Raw genomic sequence first — 18,626 nt, forward strand, 5'->3', positions numbered from 1 at the left:
TCATCAAGATCCTATAAACTGTTGATTTAGGTGCAATCTTAGTAGCCACAGCCTTGTGCTGGTCAACATTCTCACCTGAGTTAACAAGACGATTACTGAAATGATCTCAGCAGGTCCTTTAATGACAGCAATGAAATGCAGTGGAAAGGTTTTTTTGGGATTAAGTTAATTTTCAAGGACTATGCAATTCATCTGATCACTCTTCATAACATTCTGGAGTATATGCAAATTGCTATTATAAAAACTTAAGCAGCAACTTTTCCAATTTCCAATATTTATGTAATTCTCAAAACTTTTGGCCACGACTGTACACACAATTTGCTTTTAACATTATATATTAACTCCATCGTGTGGTCATTGGAAACCACTACAATGTGGATTATCAAACCAGTGATGTTAAAATTTAAAATTAACAAATACATTTGTTTTTGTATGTGCATGTTCTATGATTATCTGTTCTGACAGATGAGGAATTTGTAACTTTGTCTACACATGTTCCAAAAATCAGCTCATTGCTCCACAAGTCACTATGGTCGTCTCTATGAGTTGTGGCAAGCCATTTTAGCTTAAAATATTCCCAGCGTTACTCGTCGGAATTGCATTTTACTAGTAACAATTCATTTAGAGAGCTCTACATTTAAATTCTTACTAGTAACAATGCCAAAATCAAAATGCTCTAAATCAATTTTTAGTTACAATTCCAATTATAGAACTCTTTAATTTAATTAGAGAGCACTGCAATTGCATTCTTACTAGTAAGAATTACAATTACAAAGCTCTTTAATGCAATTTGTACTTGTAACAATTGAATTAAAGAGCTCTTTAATTCAATTAGAGAGCTCTCTACTTCAGTTTTTAAAAGTAAGAATTAGAATTAGAGAGCTATTTAATTCCATTATGTAATGGAATTAAATAGCTCTCTAATTCTAATTCTTACTAGTAACAGTTAAATAACAGTTGAGCTCTGCAATTAAACATATATTTAATGTGTTATGTTATAGTAAAATTGTATTATAGAGTTCTATAATTTCATTTTTACCAGTAAGAATGAAATTAGAGAGTTTCTCTAATTTAAATTGTTACTAGTAAGAATTCAGTTGTAGAGCTCTCTAATTTAATTGTTACTAGTAAAAATGCAATAACGACGAGTAACGCTGGGAAGATTTTAAGCTAATACGGCTTGCCATACTGGTGAAATGAGACACCTCTTCCTGGTGTGTGTTCATGATGGGGAGTGTGTGGGGAAGTAGCAGCATCTTCTGGGAACTTTGTGCACTCCGAGCTCCAGGTAGGAAATGAAGAGAACTGTTCTGTCGAGTCTAATCGAAGAAAATATTCGACTTAAATGAGGCACAGACGGGCAAGTGTCATAGAATTTGTTACAGTTGATTTGAGAGTTGCGTGATGTCCCAATGACTCTAAGTAGACTAGATTCATGTTACTGTATGGGCAGTGTAGTTTACATGACCATCTGCCCTGTGCATGACTGTTAAGTTTTGGTGTTTAAGTATGTTAAAGCTATAGTTAAGTTGTTTAGTATCAGTCATTGATTAATTAAGAATAAACTTAATTATTTATCAATACGTTTTGGTAACACTTTAGTTTACACGTTACATGAAGGCTGCTTAGAGTAATTAGGAGCAACTAACCATAAACCAAACTTTAACTATAAGTAAGGTACGTGTTGTTAATTAAGATTATCCAGTACTTTTTGTGTAATTATACTGTAACATGAAAACCTTAAAGCAAAGTGTAACCTACATTTTTAATTTATTAAAAAAAAAAATTGTAAATGTGGTAAACATTGTACTGTATGATTTCTAAATCTATGATATTTACATGACTGCAAAGAATACCATGGTGCAAATACACAGTACCATGTTAAAGAAAACGTCATGTCATACTTTTGTTCACTGTGCTGATTTGTTTTTGTTCAGTGATTCAGTTCAGTGACCACAGGAGATGCTTTAAGAGTTCTCAGCTATCAAGAAAAGCTTTGGGAGACTGGAGTGGAGAAATGGCAGGTGACGAAACTACATCTGAGGACGTGCGCTCCTCCAGAGTCATCAAGGTGGTTTTCTTAGCACTGCTGCTTGACTTGCTGGGCTTCACATTAATACTTCCTCTGCTCCCCTCCATCTTGGACCACTACAGTCAAACTGGGGTGAGATCATATTTTTATGGTTATAATTTGGATATGTCGTTGTTAAAAAATCTCAAAAGATGTTTTACTGGTTTGTTTCGTTTGTTCAACAAGAAATGCTGCTGTATTTGGCCTAGATTTGTCATGCATGCATCTAATTGTTGTTACCTTATAGAAAGGAGCATTTCCTGTACAAAAGGCAGCAGTGACTGAAGTAATCACATACTGAATGAATATATGCTTTGTTCAAGATATATGTCTGTGGAAAGCCTTCAAGCTTTGAGCTGTTCTTTCTCATTAAATGAAGCTGACAATGGCTTCATTCACTTTTTCATCTAGTGCATACTCATTGAACTATTCAAATTATTGTGTTATACTTGGCAGTGTGTAACATTTCTTTACTCTGTTAACATTTTTTCTCCACTGGATAGCAGCAGTAGAATGGAAACATAATAACGTGCACTGCAAAAATGGGTTTCTTACACAGCATTTTGGCTTGTTTTCCAGTTTTAATATCTAAACATGTTTACATCAAACTACATTTTCTTTATAAGAGATAATGCAAAAGAAAAATTGTCATTGGATTAAGAAAAATAAACTTAATTAAATATAAATTTTTACCCCACTTTCTTGTCCTATATTAAGCATAAATTGACTTAAAATTTGATAAATATAAATTGATAAATTGATTCTGATATATTTTTCAGAAAACAAGACAAAATGTCTTATATATTTTATATATTTGTAATGGAAAGCAACATGAATACTAAGAATTTTTTTGTGTGTGTTTGTGTATGTATAAAAATAGCTTTCACTTCTGATTTTGATGTTGCATCTACAGGACGGTGTGTATCAGTCGTTACGGAGCGTAGTGGACTGGTTCAGAGGGACGGTTGGAGTTCCGATGGAAACTAAATATAACAGTGTTCTTTTTGGAGGTAACTTCGTTACTCTGACTGAAGTTCGGGGTTTCTTCAAATGCAGCACATAATTCAAACTGTACTTTGTATTGAAGACAGGTACATTGATTGTCTTCGTCTCTGGTGTCTTAGGTCTGATAGGCTCTCTCTACTCTCTGCTACAATTTCTGTCGTCACCCATTACTGGGGCTCTTTCAGATGTTTATGGAAGAAAACCACTGCTGCTGTTAACAACCGTAAGTATAGACCACACTGACAAAACTAGATCATTGTAGGGCAGGGATTCCCAAACCGTTTTGTCAGTCAAACCTCTTTGACCTAAAGTAAATACCCTCTGAGAGTTTAAGTTAATATTTCAGTAATTTAACAAAATATTCATATGTACATGGTTTTCATTTTGGTAAATAATCACATGGAATGATTTATTCATTTGTATGATTTTATTAATTATTAGCTTTTCTAGGGGTTTGTGAAACCTGTTTTGGGAAACCCTGATATAAGGTATTTAGTAACAGAAAATTAAATTAAAACTTTTCTTAAAAATTTCCTTTAATGTGTGTCTATGCCTTTTCCTATGGAAACTTTTTTCTGCCATTTAATCATTTTTTTTTTTAAGTTAATTGTGACTTTTTATCTCGCAATTCTGACTTTTTTCTTTCAATTTTGCAAGATATAAACTCAGATTTGTGAGAAACGAAGTCAAATTAGCAGATGAAAAAGTTGATCAAGAGTAGACCTAGTAGATCTGAGTACTATTTTCCTTGTTTTCCAGGTAGGTCTTGTGGGATCCTACGTTCTGTGGGCTTTTTCTCACAGTTTTACAATTTTTCTGCTGTCTCGAGTGGTTGGAGGAATTTGTAAGGGTAATGTCAGCCTGTGCACTGCTATTGTGGCAGACCTGCCTTGCCCTAAAGCAAGAAACAAGGGAATGGTGAGTTAGGGTCATCATTATTGAAATGAATGTTTTACATTTGAGCTTTTATCTTTGGAGTCATTTGAAGATTGTCTGGGTTTGTTCTCTTCTGTTGTCAGGCAATGATTGGTGTTGCTTTCTCCTTGGGGTTCACACTGGGTCCATTAATGGGAGCATACTTTGCTCTGAGGCTCAAAGACGCTGAGGTGTTTTATCAAGGCCCAGCCTTGCTGGCTGTCCTTTTTTCTTTAGCAGACCTGCTTTTTATATTCTTCATGCTGCCAGAGACTTTACAAAAGGACAGCAAGGTGACAGTATGCAACAACCAGAAGCTAACTTTTAATAATAAGTGATTAAAATATTGCTGTTCAGTTATGTTGTAATAATGTACTGTATGTAATTTTCAGTGAACACATTATTCAAATGTGCATAGATATTTTAGTGACATTTAAAGCTAGCATGAAATGAATTAATAGGATAGAGAAAACAAGATTTGTTGCTACTTTCAATACATTGTGACTTTTAATGTAATCACTTCCTGAATGGACTTCAACTTAGTTTTAATTGTTAATAGAATTGTCTTTAATTAGAAACGTAATGAATGTTTTTCACGACTCAGGGTGCTTCAGAATCTTCAGGTATTCAACACTCTGGAGATCTTCTTCACCCTGTTGCACTTTTCAATTTCACGGCCCTCACAAGAACAAAGAATCCACCATCTGAGCAAAGTGAGGCCATAAACTTTCAGTCAACGCAAAAGTCTTAAATTTGACCAGGATGAATATCTGTCACAGCAATTGATCGTGATGATTATTCGATTTTTTTTCCACAATAGAAATGCTAAATCTTAAGGCGCTTGGATTGGTTTACTTCACATATCTGTTTCTCTTCTCTGGGTTGGAATTCACCTTGAGTTTTCTGACACATCAGCGCTTCCAGTTTTCCAGGTAAGGCCTGAATCTATAGTTAACACAACAACTTCCAACAGCCTTTTTAAAAAAAACAGCTACAAAAGGCTTTGGTTACTGCTTCTGCACATCAGTTGCCTGCACAACAGCATTCAGTTTGTAACATTATAAAGCACACCATTGTCTTCAACTGCTAAACTGTCTGTGGCAAATCGAGCTAATTGATTTCAAGTTCAAACAGAGGCCAACTTAAGCCATGAGATGTGACTCATGAAGATGTGACATCTTTTGAGTTTATTTGCATGAGGAACAAGGAAGTTTTGGCAAATTTATTATAAATCATAAACAACTAAAGAGGACAAAGGTTGAAGTAAAGTGTAGCTGCCACTAGGATGATATATGATTTCAATTTACCAATTCACTCTTGCACACATGTCTTTTGCTTAATCAGAACCGTGAGATACTGGGATCATTGTGTGTGTTTGTGTGTGTGTGTGTGTGTGTGTGTGTGTGTGTGTGTGTATCATGGAGCAGCTGAATCCTGTGATCTTGCCTGAGATGTTTAAAATGAAACTCTGTCTTCTTCTGTCATAGCATGGAGCAGGGGAAGATGTTCTTTTTCATCGGCATTACCATGGCAGTGATCCAGGGCGGATATGCCCGCAGGATCAAACCAGGTCATCAGATCCAGACTGTTAGCGTGGTAAACTCTTTCATGCATTACTGAAATTTTCTTGCAATTATCTTGGAACTCTGAATATGATTTAATGATTAACTACTAAAAGGCCTGCACATTGTGACTACATATTTGCTTTTATATATGTGTATTTCAGGCAATTATATCACTTATACCAGCATTCTTGCTCATTGGAATAGCATGGAATTTGACACTGCTTTATTCTGGATTATTTTTGTACTCTTTTGGTAAGCAAGTATGCATCTGTCAGTATACAAATGCATTATTTTTATCATCTAAATGTTTACTTATTTTTTGTGTTAGTATTTGAATTTGTAATTTTTTTCAGCTGCTGCTATTGTTGTTCCATGCCTTTCAACACAAGTGTCTGGACACGGTGGGATTTATTTAAAAAAGATTCTGTGTCTAGTTTTGTCTGTGATCTATTTTAATGGGTTAAGTTAACCGTTCTCTAGTTTGGAAAAAAAAAAAACATTATTTAAAAGGATAGTTCACAAAAAAAATTACAATTGACTTGCTTTCTACTATGGTACACAAAAGAGGATATTTTTAAGAATTGTGATTTGTGATAATCAGTTTTGATTATTAATTTTTTTTTAGAAATTAATAAATAATAATAAAAAAATGAATAGATAGATAAATAAATAATAATAATAAAAAAAAATATATATATATATATATATATATATATATATATATATATATATATATATATATATATATATATATATATATATATATATATATATATATATATATATATATATATATATATATATATATATATATAAAATATGCCAGAAGTTTTATTGTTAAGTGAACTGTCCCTTTAATAGTGATGGTAACATTTCTCACACCTCTTTTAGTTTGAATGTGTGTTGTGTTATTGATGTCAATGTTGGTTTTTTAGGCTCAGCTAGTCAGAAGGGGACAGTAATGGGAATCCTTCGGAGTCTTGGAGCTTTAGCTCGAGCACTGGGCCCTACTGTGGCTTCTTCAGGTAAAAAAAAGAAAAGGAAAAAAAATTAAATTATATATAATCTTAGAAATCTTAAGTAATTTTTTGCATTTATGTTAACAACCCTAACAGTAATTTGCAATTGTATGGAAATAATTTAAATGAGTCTGTTTTTTTCAGTGTACTGGTTGGCTGGAGCAGAATTCTGTTTTATAATCAGTTCAACATTCTTCATAGTGCCTCTGATTTTACTGAGCCGGCTAAGGAGACAGAAGGAGGAATGAGATTTAGAGTTTAGGACTCATTCTTGTGTCATAAGAGGTCAGACCTCGTTTTCCTTATTGAAAGCATTAAAGTCCACTCAAGAAAGTTCCTCTGAAAGTGTTTACAGTGAAAAACAATTAAAAGTACTTGTGTTTATGGAAATTTGTTTACTTAAATTAAAAAAAAAAAAGACTAAATAGTAAGACATATGTCACACGTTTTATTTTTTTTTTTACAACACTTAATTAACTCAACATGTATGCATATGTTTATGCTTCTGTGTCAGTGATACTGTTTTATAAAAATGACATTACATGTTTGGCATATGCACTGGTATATTTTTGTGTGTATCTATATATAAAAATATGTGGATACTGAATGTATCTTTTCAATCAAATTTCTAAAAAAGATGAATAAATAATGGTGATTAATGTCTACTGGAATGTTTTATTTATCTTTCAGTTTATATTAACTTGCATGATTTTATTATGTTTATTTTTTACATTTATTAATTCCAATTCAACATACAGGTAGAAATAAAAATACAAAAATTCCTACATTTAACTGTCAAGCCAAAGTACAACGGGAAGCAATAAACACATGAAACTATTGTTCACATTTCATATATTTACATTTATGAATGTAATACTTACCAATAAACAAAATTAGGTGCATGCATGAAGGTACTTTGTCCATATTTCTGTTATGAATTAAAAAAAAGAAAAGAAAATGTAAAGTATTATCAGCTACATTTTAAGTCATATTGGCTGAAAATCACACACTGCAGTCCTAATGACTGTCTCTCAAACCACCTTCAAAATAAAAGTCCCCCGCACCGACTGCTCTCGTAAACTTTGAGCTCAATCTTTAATTATTTGGCCTACCAGTTTTATATCGGAACTGGATGTACACGGTATGCGTCTTCTTAAATGGATTTTGTTAAAGACCGGAAGGTATGAAATATTTGACTGTTTGCTGAATTTCTATATAGTTCATCATCATGACTGTGCATACACTAGCTACACGAGCTATCTAGAAATCCCATCTGACACAGAAGTGCTACTGAAAGCTGTCGACAGCTAAACATGCGACACAGTGGCCCTCTGTCATCTTATTTCGCATGTAAGCTTGAATCTCATGTGTCTGAATCAAAGAAGTTTACTTGATGTAGTAGTAGCTGGCTGCTGCTAACCGATTCAATCCAATATCATTTCTTTTAAGACAGCAGTCCAGCAAAAACCTTACATACATTTACTTATGATCTCTTAAAATAGTAAACGTCGGTGTATAGACAATATTAAACCGTGTTTTAACCGTCTGGCTCTGAAAGTGACTTTGGTTGAGTGGATTATGACATAAGACTGATCATGACTAGTTTAATTTGTTTGCTGCGTCATGATTTGTCGTTCAGCATCGTTTGTTTAAACGCAGATTTGTGCACTCCATACAGTGATTGATTTTTTTTTCTTCCCAAAGTGTTTATTTGATTTATTCATCTTGATTTTAGCTCATGCATGTTGTCATGTCACCGGTCTGATCTTTGAACCTGTCTCTGAGCTCACAGATAATGAAGGCTGGGGTTTTGGATCCTCTGAATTTGTTTGATTCATAGCCTTCCACAGCAACACAAAATGGAGGACCATTTGAAAAGGTAAAAATAACTGACTGTGTGGAATTTGATTTTATTTACCAGTCAGAGCAGGCAGGCATTGAGAAATGATTCATTAATTTATGTAGATTTGTGATCAGTGGCCCCAAGAAGTGTTGGGATACTAAAAATGCATGAATGTCTTTATATATCATTATATATCAAACTGTCAAACCAAGTGCTTCCTGCAGATGTGATCGAATGACATTATTTTCAGACCTAACTACACTTTCCCTTGGGAGACCCATACATGTCAAGCAAGTGGGAAGAAACAAGATATAGTGACCATAACTTATTCATTTGTTCCCTTGTTCTGGCAAAATCATGGACATGATTTAAATAAACTAAAAAGGAGGGGGGGTTATTATTAGTATGGCCATGAATTAATAAGTTGTGGGAATAAATTAATAATTTTTGACTATGATATGGCTCCATATTTTCTTGAGCAATTTTTTAAAGTAACATTAAACCAGCTCATCAAGTTCAAACAGGTGTCCAATCAAAGTAATCACAGGTGTAGTTCATCAAATCTAAGGGATAGTTCACTGCAAAAAGAAAATTGTCATTTTTTACTCACCTATGTGTCGTTCCAAGACTTTGGTCAACTATTTTTTATGAAACATTAGAGGTTTCTGTCCCTCTGTTAAAAGTCTGGGCAACCAAAGCTTAGATCGAAAAAGGCCATACAGACATCATACAAAATAATCTAAATGAGTTCTGTCTGCACTTGCATGTTTACCAAATGTGTGCTTCATGTATGTTGATCATTGTTTAGATGTAAATAAAAAAAAGCCTAAAGTAAACCTATTCATCATGTAAAGTGATCATATCTCTTCACAAGACTTGGATTAAATCATCAGGACTCATTTTACAATGCCTTTGTGACCTTTTTGGGATCTTTTTTTGGTTTTGGAAGTTTTGGTTCTTTTACTGTAAGCCAGTCGAGGGACAAAAATCTCAGGTTTCCTTCAAAATAGCCTTACTTGTGTTTCTATTTACCAAAGTCATATTGATTTGGAAACGACATGAGTAAATGATGACACAATTTTCACCTTTGGGTGAACCAAATTACTGATTATTTTCCTCTAGCATTTGACAGCAAGAAAGCGTAACAATACATGTATTAATTTTGAACAGTATATCAGTTCCTTTTAATTGTCCAAATGCTTTTTCAGACCACTGTACATTGCATTGCATTGGAGAACTAAAGAAATCGGTACTCATCTCGTTTTGACTCCTCGTATGATTTTCAGATTTTTAACTTTAGACTTTATTGTACTCAGAGCTCCATATAAAAACAAGACATGCCAGTCTTCACCCGAGGACTGGTTCAAGAGGAGGCAGAGATCAGAAGACGATCAGTATGCCATGGCACCAAGGACAAACATCTACAAGAGCAGCGCTGATCTCAAAACCCGCAGTGGACTAAATAATGATTCAAACAAGCAAACTGGAAAGGTCTGATACTAGTATGGCTATTCGGATTATTTAAATCTTTATTACGGTTGCATTTTTGAAAGCCTTTTTCAATCTTTTAGTTATTGAAGGACAGCAGAGCTGAACCTTCTACTCAGGACAAAAGGATCAGTAGGAGATCAAAAGACAGAGGTGTTTATTCCTTTTAAGAAGACTTTTAATAGTAATTTCCTGGTTAAATTGTAATTGGTTGATTTGGTTCTGCTTCTAGGTGAGAGAGGGATCAAACCTACCTCAAACCCTACAGAGAGAGACAAATCAGCCATTACATGTATTAGCACATTTGAAATGAAACTTGCCGATTTCCCTGAATTGGGTGATATCACACCCAGCAACCCGACGGCAGCTTCCCCGCACCAGGAACCATCTGTTTGTGCTTCTGCACTCATGCCAGCAGAGTGTCAGAGATCACCAGCACCCATTTGTAAGGTAACGTTCATTCCTGGTGATTTGAGCCAGAGAACACAATGTTCTGTTAAAGCACAAGCTGTTTCCTCAATGAATCTCGGCAACGTTTGGTTTTTATTCTTATTAGAATGCACCAAAACGAGGAACCAAGTCGACACAGCAAGTCCCGTCCAGTGGAAAGTGTGACATGTCATCAGCTGTCACAACAGGTGAAGATGTGCAAACATACTTCAGAAATCAAAATAGACCAGATTTTCTTTCTTAATACATGTCTGTCTTTGTCTTATGGTGCGGTCAAGTCCTCATGTTTACGATTTGGGAAGTTGTAATTACGATATCAGGTGCTTTAGTCATTTTGCTCAGAGAAAGATGTTGAAGTATCTTTTCTTAAAAAAAGACAAATAAAATGTTTTGGGGCTTAAAAATTATTTAGTTGTTTTTTTTCTTATGGAATATTCCGTTTCACTGGGAAATGCATCATATTACAGAAGTGGATTGTGAATTTTTTTTAAATTAGATTTGTAAGTTAAAAATCAATACTGAATGAATTGAATGCATCGAATTGTTTAAACCTCAATTTGATTTAGATTGGGACAGTGCAGTATTCAATCCCACCGGATCTTCTGCTCAGTCCTGGGCAAACATCGCTTCTCAGCCTCCCAGAGTCATCCAGAAAAGCCCCAAAGCCAACAGATTGTCAGAGGTAAACTGCTGCACCCTTGACCAGCATTTATACAAAGTAGACCCAATTAAAAACTTTTTTTTTTTTTTTTTTTTTTTTTACTGTGTCCAGGATGATTTAACTACACAGTCTGTTGAGCAGACGGAGAAGAAGAAGAGGAAGAAAAAGAAGAAATCCAAAACCTCATCTGAGAACGCAGAGGAGACACTAGAGGAACATCTGATACAGCAGGAGCCTCCGAAGTTTGAGGTAAAATCTGTGCAATTTGATTTTAGGAGTTTTTAAATCGTTTGTTTGTTGTTGGAAATAAATTTCCGTATAAATCAGTTATTGTAAACTAAAGCTATTTTAGAGGCTAATTCACTGTTTTGCACTTCTTTTTATAATTGTTCATTTATTTTTCTAATTCTCTAATTCAGTAGTCACCTGACATTAGCAGAAGCGTAATGTTGTGTGTTGTATTTATTTTGTAGGATGAAGAGGAGTTTCCAGACCTGTCACATGCATCTGTGAGTTTATTATTTAGGCCTGAGCACCATGCCAGCAGTTCACAGAAAATATTTGAATATCAAAGACTGAAATATGCACCTGTTAATTGTACCATCTGTAATTTTATGGATTCAGGAACTCAAAGGACATTCAGCAGTACAAAAAGAGGGATTGTCCCTGCGTAAAGCCACAACACCCACTTCTGCCTCCAGTGACACCAAGAAAACACAGGTTGGTATATTTCCCGTGTGATGTTCAGACTCCACCAAATCTATGTAAAATGTAAAATGAATGACTAAATATTTTGTCTAAGAAATGAGACGGCCACACATTGTAATTGCTTCTAATCCCATCTTATCTCAGCAGACTAGTCAGAAGAAGTCAAAAGTTCCTGTACAGCTTGACCTTGGAAACATGCTGACTGTTCTTGAGCAGAAACAACAGTCTCAAAAATCCAGACAAGACCAGCGACCACTAACACTTTCAGGTATTTGGCTGAAATATGGAAAGATCTTTTTAGGAAACTATGATGGTACTCACTGTGTGTAATTAACAATTAACATTGCTGGTGTGTTAGTTGGAGGATCTCTGCCTGCAGTCCACAAAGAACCTTCAGTTCAGAAAAAGCAATGGCAGCAAGAGAAGACCCCGCACAACCCGCTGGACTCCACCTGTCCATTAGTGAAGAAGGGAAAACAGCGAGAAGTTCCCAAGGCTAAAAAACCAACACCACTCAAAAGAGTGAGTCCAGTGTCCACTTAAAGTTGTGGTGTGTGAATTTTGAGTCCTCAAACACAACTGGAGTGGCATTTATATCTGATGCAGAAATTACACTTACCTTTGAAACCTTTTATTCTTGTGAATTTGAATTTGAATTTTTTGAATTTGAAGTTTGAATTATGATCAGCATTCTAAAAGATGTTTTGCGATTTGAACAATTGAGGTCATTCTTCGGGAGAGAGAGGAAAGGAAACAGAACCGCCTGCTGGAGGAGAGAGACCCGGCCCGAGTGGCCACTGAGGCTGGTGAAAATGAAACTAGTAATAGTGAGAATCCTTCTGAAACCAGCCTCGCTGACCATGACCAACATCTTCACACAAGTATGAAACACTGTGATATATTCACATGTCGTTGAAGGAAATTGCTGTGGTTATCAAGTTAAATTACTCAAGTATTTTACACCTCTGATTTTAAGTCATATTGGCTGAATATCACACACTGTGATGTGTTGTCTATCTTGGTAGCAGACATGGATGAGAAAGTTGGACTCGTTGAGACTGAGGAGTCAGAGAGTGGCCAGCCTGGTTCGCCCTCTCATCACGAGTTGGATGACGTCGTGTCAGAAAACACAACGCTAAAATCCTGGAATCCCGATTCCAATCCCAATCTTCCCAAAATCCACAGCAGGAAGTTCAGAGAGTAGGAAAATCTTTTTTTTTAATGTTTTGTTTATACATGCATATTGTTCCCAAAAAGGCTTGAATTTGAGCAACTGAAAATGTTGTCTTTAATCACTTTACCCCTATGTCATTCCAAACCTGTAAAAACTTAGTTCGTCTTTGGAACACAAATGAAGATATTTTTGATTCATTTTGACAGCTCTCTGACCTTCCCATAGACTGCAATGTAATTAACACGATCAACATCCAGATACATAGAAATGAGATTGGTAAAATAGTCCATTTGACATCAGCTGTTCAACCGTAATTGTATGAAACTACGAGAATAGTTTTTTATACGCAAAGAAAACAAAAATTAAAGACTTTATTAAACAATTCGTCTCCTCCGTGGCACTGTAGCGCCATTTTGGAAAATGTCATAATAATAATGTCAGCTGCGCCACACGGATTTCGTTTTCTATGTTTAATTTCGCTTTGATTTGAACAAAAACAATGTATCTGCGTGGCGCAGCTGACACACAACAGCATACACTGTTTACGTTTGGTGTATACTCTCCACTACTACAGTGGAGGAGTAGACGAATTGTTGAATAAAGTCATTATTTATGTTTCCCTTAAATTATGGTTGAACCCCTGATGTCACATGGACTATTTTACAGATCTCATTGCTACATTTCTGGACGTTGATAATTACATTGCAGTCTATTGGAGAGCTGTCCAAATGAATCAAAATATCTTAATTTATGTTCCGAAGACGAACTAAGTTTTCTATGGGTTTGGATGGAACCACATGGGGGTAAGTGATTAAAGAAAACATTTTCATTTTGGGAAGTGGTAACCCTTAAATACCTAATTTTCAAGTGATAGTAAATTTTAGAAGTAATAACATTAATTTATTATAATATTAATGAATAATAATATATACAGGTCCTTTTCAAAAAATTAGCATATTGAAAAATTAAACTTTCATATATTTTAGATTCATTGCACACCAACTGAAATATTTAAGGTCTTTTATTGTTTTAATACTGATGATTTTGGCATACAGCTCATGAAAACCCCAAATTCCTGTCTCAAAAAATTTGCATATTTCACCTGACCAATAAAAGAAAAGTGTTTTTAATACAAAAAAGTCAACCTAAAAAAAAAAATTATGTTCAGTTATGCACTCAATACTTGGTCGGGAATCCTTTTGCAGAAATGACTGCTTCAATGCGGCGTGGCATGGAGGCAATCAGCCTGTGGCACTGCTGAGGTGTTATGGAGGCCCAGGATGCTTCAATAGCGGCCTTAAGCTCATCCAGAGTGTTGGGTCTTGCGTCTCAACTTTCTCTTCACAATATCCCACAGATTCTCTATGGGGTTCAGGTCAGGAGAGTTGGCAGGCCAATTGAGCACAGTAATACCATGGTCAGTAAACCATTTACCAGTTGTTTTGGCACTGTGAGCAGGTGCCAGGTCGTGCTGAAAAATGAAATCTCCATAAAGCTTTTCAGCAGATGGAAGCATGAAGTGCTCCAAAATCTCCTGATAGCTAGCTGCATTGACCCTGCCCTTGATAAAACACAGTGAACCAACACCAGCAGCTGACATGGCACCCCAGACCATCACTGACTGTGGGTACTTGACACTGGACTTCAGGCATTTTGGCATTTCCTTCTCCCCAGTCTTCCTTCAGACTCTGGCACCTTGATTTCCGAATGACATGCAAAATTTGCTTTCATCCGAAAAAAGTACTTTGGACCACTGAGCAACAGTCCAGTGCTGCTTCTCTGTAGCCCATTTCCTGCACACGCCTGTGCACGGTGGCTCTGGATGTTTCTACTCCAGACTCAGTCCACTTCTTCCGCAGGTCCACCAAGGTCTGGAATCGGTCCTTCTCCACAATCTTCCTCAGGGTCCGGTCACCTCTTCTCGTTGTGCAGCGTTTTTTGCCACACTTTTTCCTTCCCACAGACTTCCCACTGAGGTGCCTTGATACAGCACTCTGGGAACAACCTGTTCGTTCAGAAATTTCTTTCTGTGTCTTACCCTCTCGCTTGAGGGTGTCAATAATGGCCTTCTGGACAGCATTCACGTCAGCAGTCTTACCCATGATTGCGGTTTTGAGTAATGAACCAGGCTGGGAGTTTTTAAAAGCCTCAGGAATCTTTTGCAGGTGTTTAGCGTTAATTAGTTGATTCAGATGATTAGGTTAATAGCTCGTTTAGAGAACCTTTTCTTGATATGCTAATTTTTTGACACAGGAATTTGGGGTTTTCATGAGCTGTATGCCAAAATCATCAGTATTAAAACAATAAAAGACCTGAAATATTTCAGTTGGTGTGCAATGAATCTTAAATATATGAAAGTTTAATTTTTATAATTACATTATGGAAAATAATGAACTTTATCACAATATGCTAATTTTTTGAGAAGGACCTGTATTATTTGTTTTTTATATTAATTTATAGACAATGCATTTCTTTGTGCTAATTTTACAGCTACTGCAACCAGGTGCTTAGAAAAGATGTAGATGAATGTGTGAGCAGCTTACTGAAGGAGCTGGTGAGGTTTCAGGATCGTCTTTTTCAGAAAGACCCCATGAAGGCCAGGATGAAGCGCAGGCTGGTCATGGGCCTACGAGAGGTGCTGAAACACCTCAAACTCAGGAAGGTCAAGTGTGTTATCATCTCGCCCAACTGTGAACGTATTCAGTCCAAAGGTAAAGTGAGTTTACAGCACCGAACTCACATTTCCATTCATATTGCTGCTGTAATTGTTGCTGATGAGGGGCCTGTTGTGTTAATGTAGGCGGTCTAGATGAGGCTCTTCACACGATCATCGACACATGCCGGGATCAAGGCATCCCATTTGTGTTTGCCTTGTCTCGGAAGGCGCTGGGCCGCTGTGTTAATAAAGCTGTCCCCGTCAGCTTGGTGGGCATTTTTAACTTTGATGGCGCACAGGTAAGTAGCAGAAGTTTCTGGTTATAGTTGTGTTAAATATCTAGTTCTGTGCACTTTGCCAATTTCTCTTTATTTGATGGCCACAGGATCACTATCACAAAATGATTGAGCTATCTGCTGATGCCAGGAAGGCCTATGAGGTGATGATTGCTAATCTGGAGGCTGCTTCCCCAGAAGAGCAGGAGGAGCAGCAGGAGGTGGAGCCATCAAGAGAACTTTCTGGAACTGAAGAGCCGGAGTACAGTACGTCCTAAATAAAGACCTAAAAATAGCATGAATTTATTGCTTTTGCATGCAATACTGCCATTTCACTATCCTTTTAGTTAACTATTCTGTTAAAAGACTCCATTAACTGTTAAATATGTTAATGTGTAACTTAGCTGCTTTGTTTATAGGTAGGTTAGCCATGCATGTATAGACTAAAATTATATCTGTTTGGTGGTTGGTCAATATGTATAACGTGAGATAGAAGAAAAAATCTGATCAGAAGTGACAGTAGAGGCCTTTCCAAATCTGTTCTTTTGAAGTTATGCTCATCAGTGAATCCTGGGGAAAAAATACATCATGTTTTACATAAAAAAGTTTAATTAATTAAATGCCAGTCACAAAATAGCCAAATATTGATTGAATAATCTGCTACAATTACCATTTTAAAGAATTATCCCTCACTCCATTTGGATTCACTTATGAATTCTGCTTGTGTTTTTTCTCAGTTAAAATATGGAAGAAAATGCTCGAAAAAGATTACAACCACCCTTTCCTGAATTTTGAGGACCAGTTTTCATCCATTTCTATTGGTTCAGAGCAACAGCTGGATGACCTTGAAGGAATTTAATGGAAGTACACCGACGGATGAGGCAAAATGTCTGTTTTTGTTTGTTTGCAGCGCTCAGGTCAAACTTCTGCGACACGGAAACCAATCACTACAGTGTTTCCAACGCCGCGTGAGCCCTCAGCACCCTGTGAAATAAATCAGGAATAGCTTAAAGTACCAAATGTGCCTGTCTAGAGGATTTTATAAAAAAATATAAACACATATTCCTGTTATCTGGAATGGTGTATTAAATCAAGAGGCAATACAGCTGAAAATAGAGAACAGCCCTTGACTAAAAATATTTTCGTAAAGATAGCACAGTTTGACGTTTCCACAGTCTGAATGGTGAATATTTTTGCAAATAACTAATATCCCTCTATTTCTATTAAAATAAGTCTAGTAGTTTGATGAAATGATAGAAGCAATCTAAATGACTTAATTTATGTACATGATTACACTTGTAAATATGTAAATCAAGAAAATGTTTTCTTTCTCCAGTTGGATGCACAGTTTTACTGATCATGACCACTGTGTTTGCAGCCCACGTATCGTCATTATCGGCAGGGTGCCGTTAGTTGTGAAGGCTCATAAAGCAAATGATTGTTACGACCGTGAACTGTTTGTGGGAATACCTCTCCTTCCTAGAACTTATTAAACATCACTTACCTAATCATAGTCCTGGATTTTAATTTATAACTCTCCTCTGGCTGTTCCTCAAAACTAGCTGAACCATTAATACTCAGTGCTTGAGGTGGTTCTCCTTCAGATTCTCAGTGTTTGTTTAGCTCTATGCCTTTATGCTGTTAATAGGGAATGTGTGTGTTATGCAGTTGTGTTGTACGCAGGGCTTCATGGCATATACTTGTAGCATAGAGCTAATAATTCAAAACTTCACTAAGCAGTATCAAATCATTTTCACATATAAACCTTTTGCCCTGCTTTTGTGTATTTTCAGAATGTTGACTATGGGACCAAAAACAACTTTGTGATTGTGAAGGTTTTCTCTAGTATTTGCAATAAATTCATTGCAATAAATGATCTTGTGTCAAAACTGTCTGAGTGTCCATCCTTGAAAGGCCATTTTAAATTAATTAATAGAAAGCAGAAATCAGTCTGTAGTGCTTAAAGGGATAGTTCACTCCTCAAATATGAAAATTCTGTCATCATTTACTGACTCTCGAGCTGTTCTTCTTCTGCTAAACACAAAACAAGATATTTTGAAGAATGTTGGCAACCAAATAGTTTCTGGTCCTCATTGACATCGTACATTTTTCTGTAATATGGTACAAAGTTAATGGGAACCAGCATCTGTTTGGTTACGAACATTCTTCAAAATATTTTGTGTTCAAGAAACTAGTTCAGGTCTGAAACAACTTGAGGATGAGTAAATCATGACATTTTGCATTTGGGTGAACCATTTCATTAATGGAAACCCATAAGACTATTATTCATCTTCAAAACCTTAGAATTGAATGTCCTTTCACACATGCATGTTACGATTCAGATTGTAAAAGAAATCCACATGAATAGAGTAATCTAATACAAGTCTCCTAAAGAGCCATGGTCACTTTACATAATGAACAGATTTGATTTATGCTTTTATTCATGTTTAAACATTGATAAACAAACAGAGCACATAAATACAGTAAAGTGCTCAATCCATATGCATTACTTATACGATGTCTTCATGGACTTTTTGACCAAAGTTTAGATGTCTTATATGTTTGAAATAAGATGAGCATGAGTAAATGATGACCGAATTTTCATTTTTGGGTGAACTATCCCTTTAAATTCCATTAGCAGATAAAACATACCATCACATCTAACCGCCACAAAAAGTGGAAAAATGTATGCTCTTACTTACCGGCTGCTTGATAATGTGAAAAGAATGTTAACTGATCTAGAATAAACCACTTCTTGGTTGAACCAGTTCTCTGAAAATGCTGCTTTCAGGATTT

General features: G+C 35.8%; 2 protein-coding genes across 9 annotated transcripts; both read left to right on the top strand.

Annotated features, from left to right (window-relative positions):
• The first annotated feature begins 1,200 nt into the window (after positions 1–1,200).
• On the top strand, positions 1,201–7,240 carry mfsd10 (major facilitator superfamily domain containing 10). 2 transcript variants are annotated; one of them, XM_059547625.1, is made up of 13 exons: positions 1,201–1,288; positions 1,938–2,164; positions 2,985–3,081; positions 3,196–3,299; positions 3,836–3,994; positions 4,096–4,284; positions 4,596–4,704; positions 4,812–4,923; positions 5,479–5,587; positions 5,718–5,808; positions 5,910–5,957; positions 6,492–6,581; positions 6,720–7,240. In XM_059547625.1, the coding sequence occupies exons 1-13, from the start codon at positions 1,225–1,227 to the stop codon at positions 6,821–6,823; spliced, it is 1,503 nt and encodes a 500-aa protein (XP_059403608.1). In that variant the 5' UTR covers positions 1,201–1,224; the 3' UTR covers positions 6,824–7,240. The 2 variants fall into 2 exon arrangements, with proteins under 2 accessions (XP_059403608.1, XP_059403609.1); XM_059547626.1 differs by having other exon boundaries at positions 1,260–1,360.
• Positions 7,241–7,629: 389 nt separating this feature from the next.
• Positions 7,630–17,719, top strand: LOC132137857 (selenocysteine insertion sequence-binding protein 2-like). 7 transcript variants are annotated; one of them, XM_059547630.1, is made up of 19 exons: positions 7,637–7,716; positions 7,795–7,925; positions 8,368–8,454; positions 9,735–9,909; positions 9,990–10,059; positions 10,139–10,356; positions 10,463–10,544; positions 10,923–11,038; positions 11,129–11,266; positions 11,491–11,526; positions 11,642–11,737; positions 11,870–11,993; positions 12,084–12,247; positions 12,450–12,606; positions 12,751–12,925; positions 15,390–15,610; positions 15,700–15,854; positions 15,941–16,097; positions 16,568–17,719. In XM_059547630.1, exons 3-19 carry the CDS (start codon positions 8,435–8,437, stop codon positions 16,687–16,689), a joined length of 2,226 nt encoding a protein of 741 aa, XP_059403613.1. In that variant the 5' UTR covers positions 7,637–7,716; positions 7,795–7,925; positions 8,368–8,434; the 3' UTR covers positions 16,690–17,719. The 7 variants fall into 7 exon arrangements, with proteins under 7 accessions (XP_059403612.1, XP_059403611.1, XP_059403610.1 ...); XM_059547629.1 differs by lacking the exon at positions 7,795–7,925 and having other exon boundaries at positions 7,630–7,756; XM_059547628.1 differs by having other exon boundaries at positions 7,632–7,925; positions 8,311–8,454.
• Positions 17,720–18,626: the final 907 nt, after the last annotated feature.

Source organism: Carassius carassius, chromosome 4 (assembly GCF_963082965.1).
Source record: "Carassius carassius chromosome 4, fCarCar2.1, whole genome shotgun sequence".
NCBI classification, from domain to species: domain Eukaryota; kingdom Metazoa; phylum Chordata; class Actinopteri; order Cypriniformes; family Cyprinidae; genus Carassius; species Carassius carassius.

Excerpts from the sequence above, each read along its gene's own strand:
- LOC132137857 (XM_059547629.1), top strand. The coding sequence starts at position 8,435 with ATGGAGGACCATTTGAAAAG. Across the intron at positions 11,527-11,641 it reads CAGACCTGTCACATGCATCT|GAACTCAAAGGACATTCAGC; the intron begins GTGAGTTTATTA and ends TTATGGATTCAG. Across the intron at positions 12,607-12,750 it reads TGACCAACATCTTCACACAA|CAGACATGGATGAGAAAGTT; the intron begins GTATGAAACACT and ends CTATCTTGGTAG.
- mfsd10 (XM_059547625.1), top strand. The coding sequence starts at position 1,225 with ATGATGGGGAGTGTGTGGGGAAGTAGCAGCATCTTCTGGGAACTTTGT. Across the intron at positions 4,924-5,478 it reads CAGCGCTTCCAGTTTTCCAG|CATGGAGCAGGGGAAGATGT; the intron begins GTAAGGCCTGAA and ends CTTCTGTCATAG. Across the intron at positions 5,588-5,717 it reads AGATCCAGACTGTTAGCGTG|GCAATTATATCACTTATACC; the intron begins GTAAACTCTTTC and ends TGTGTATTTCAG.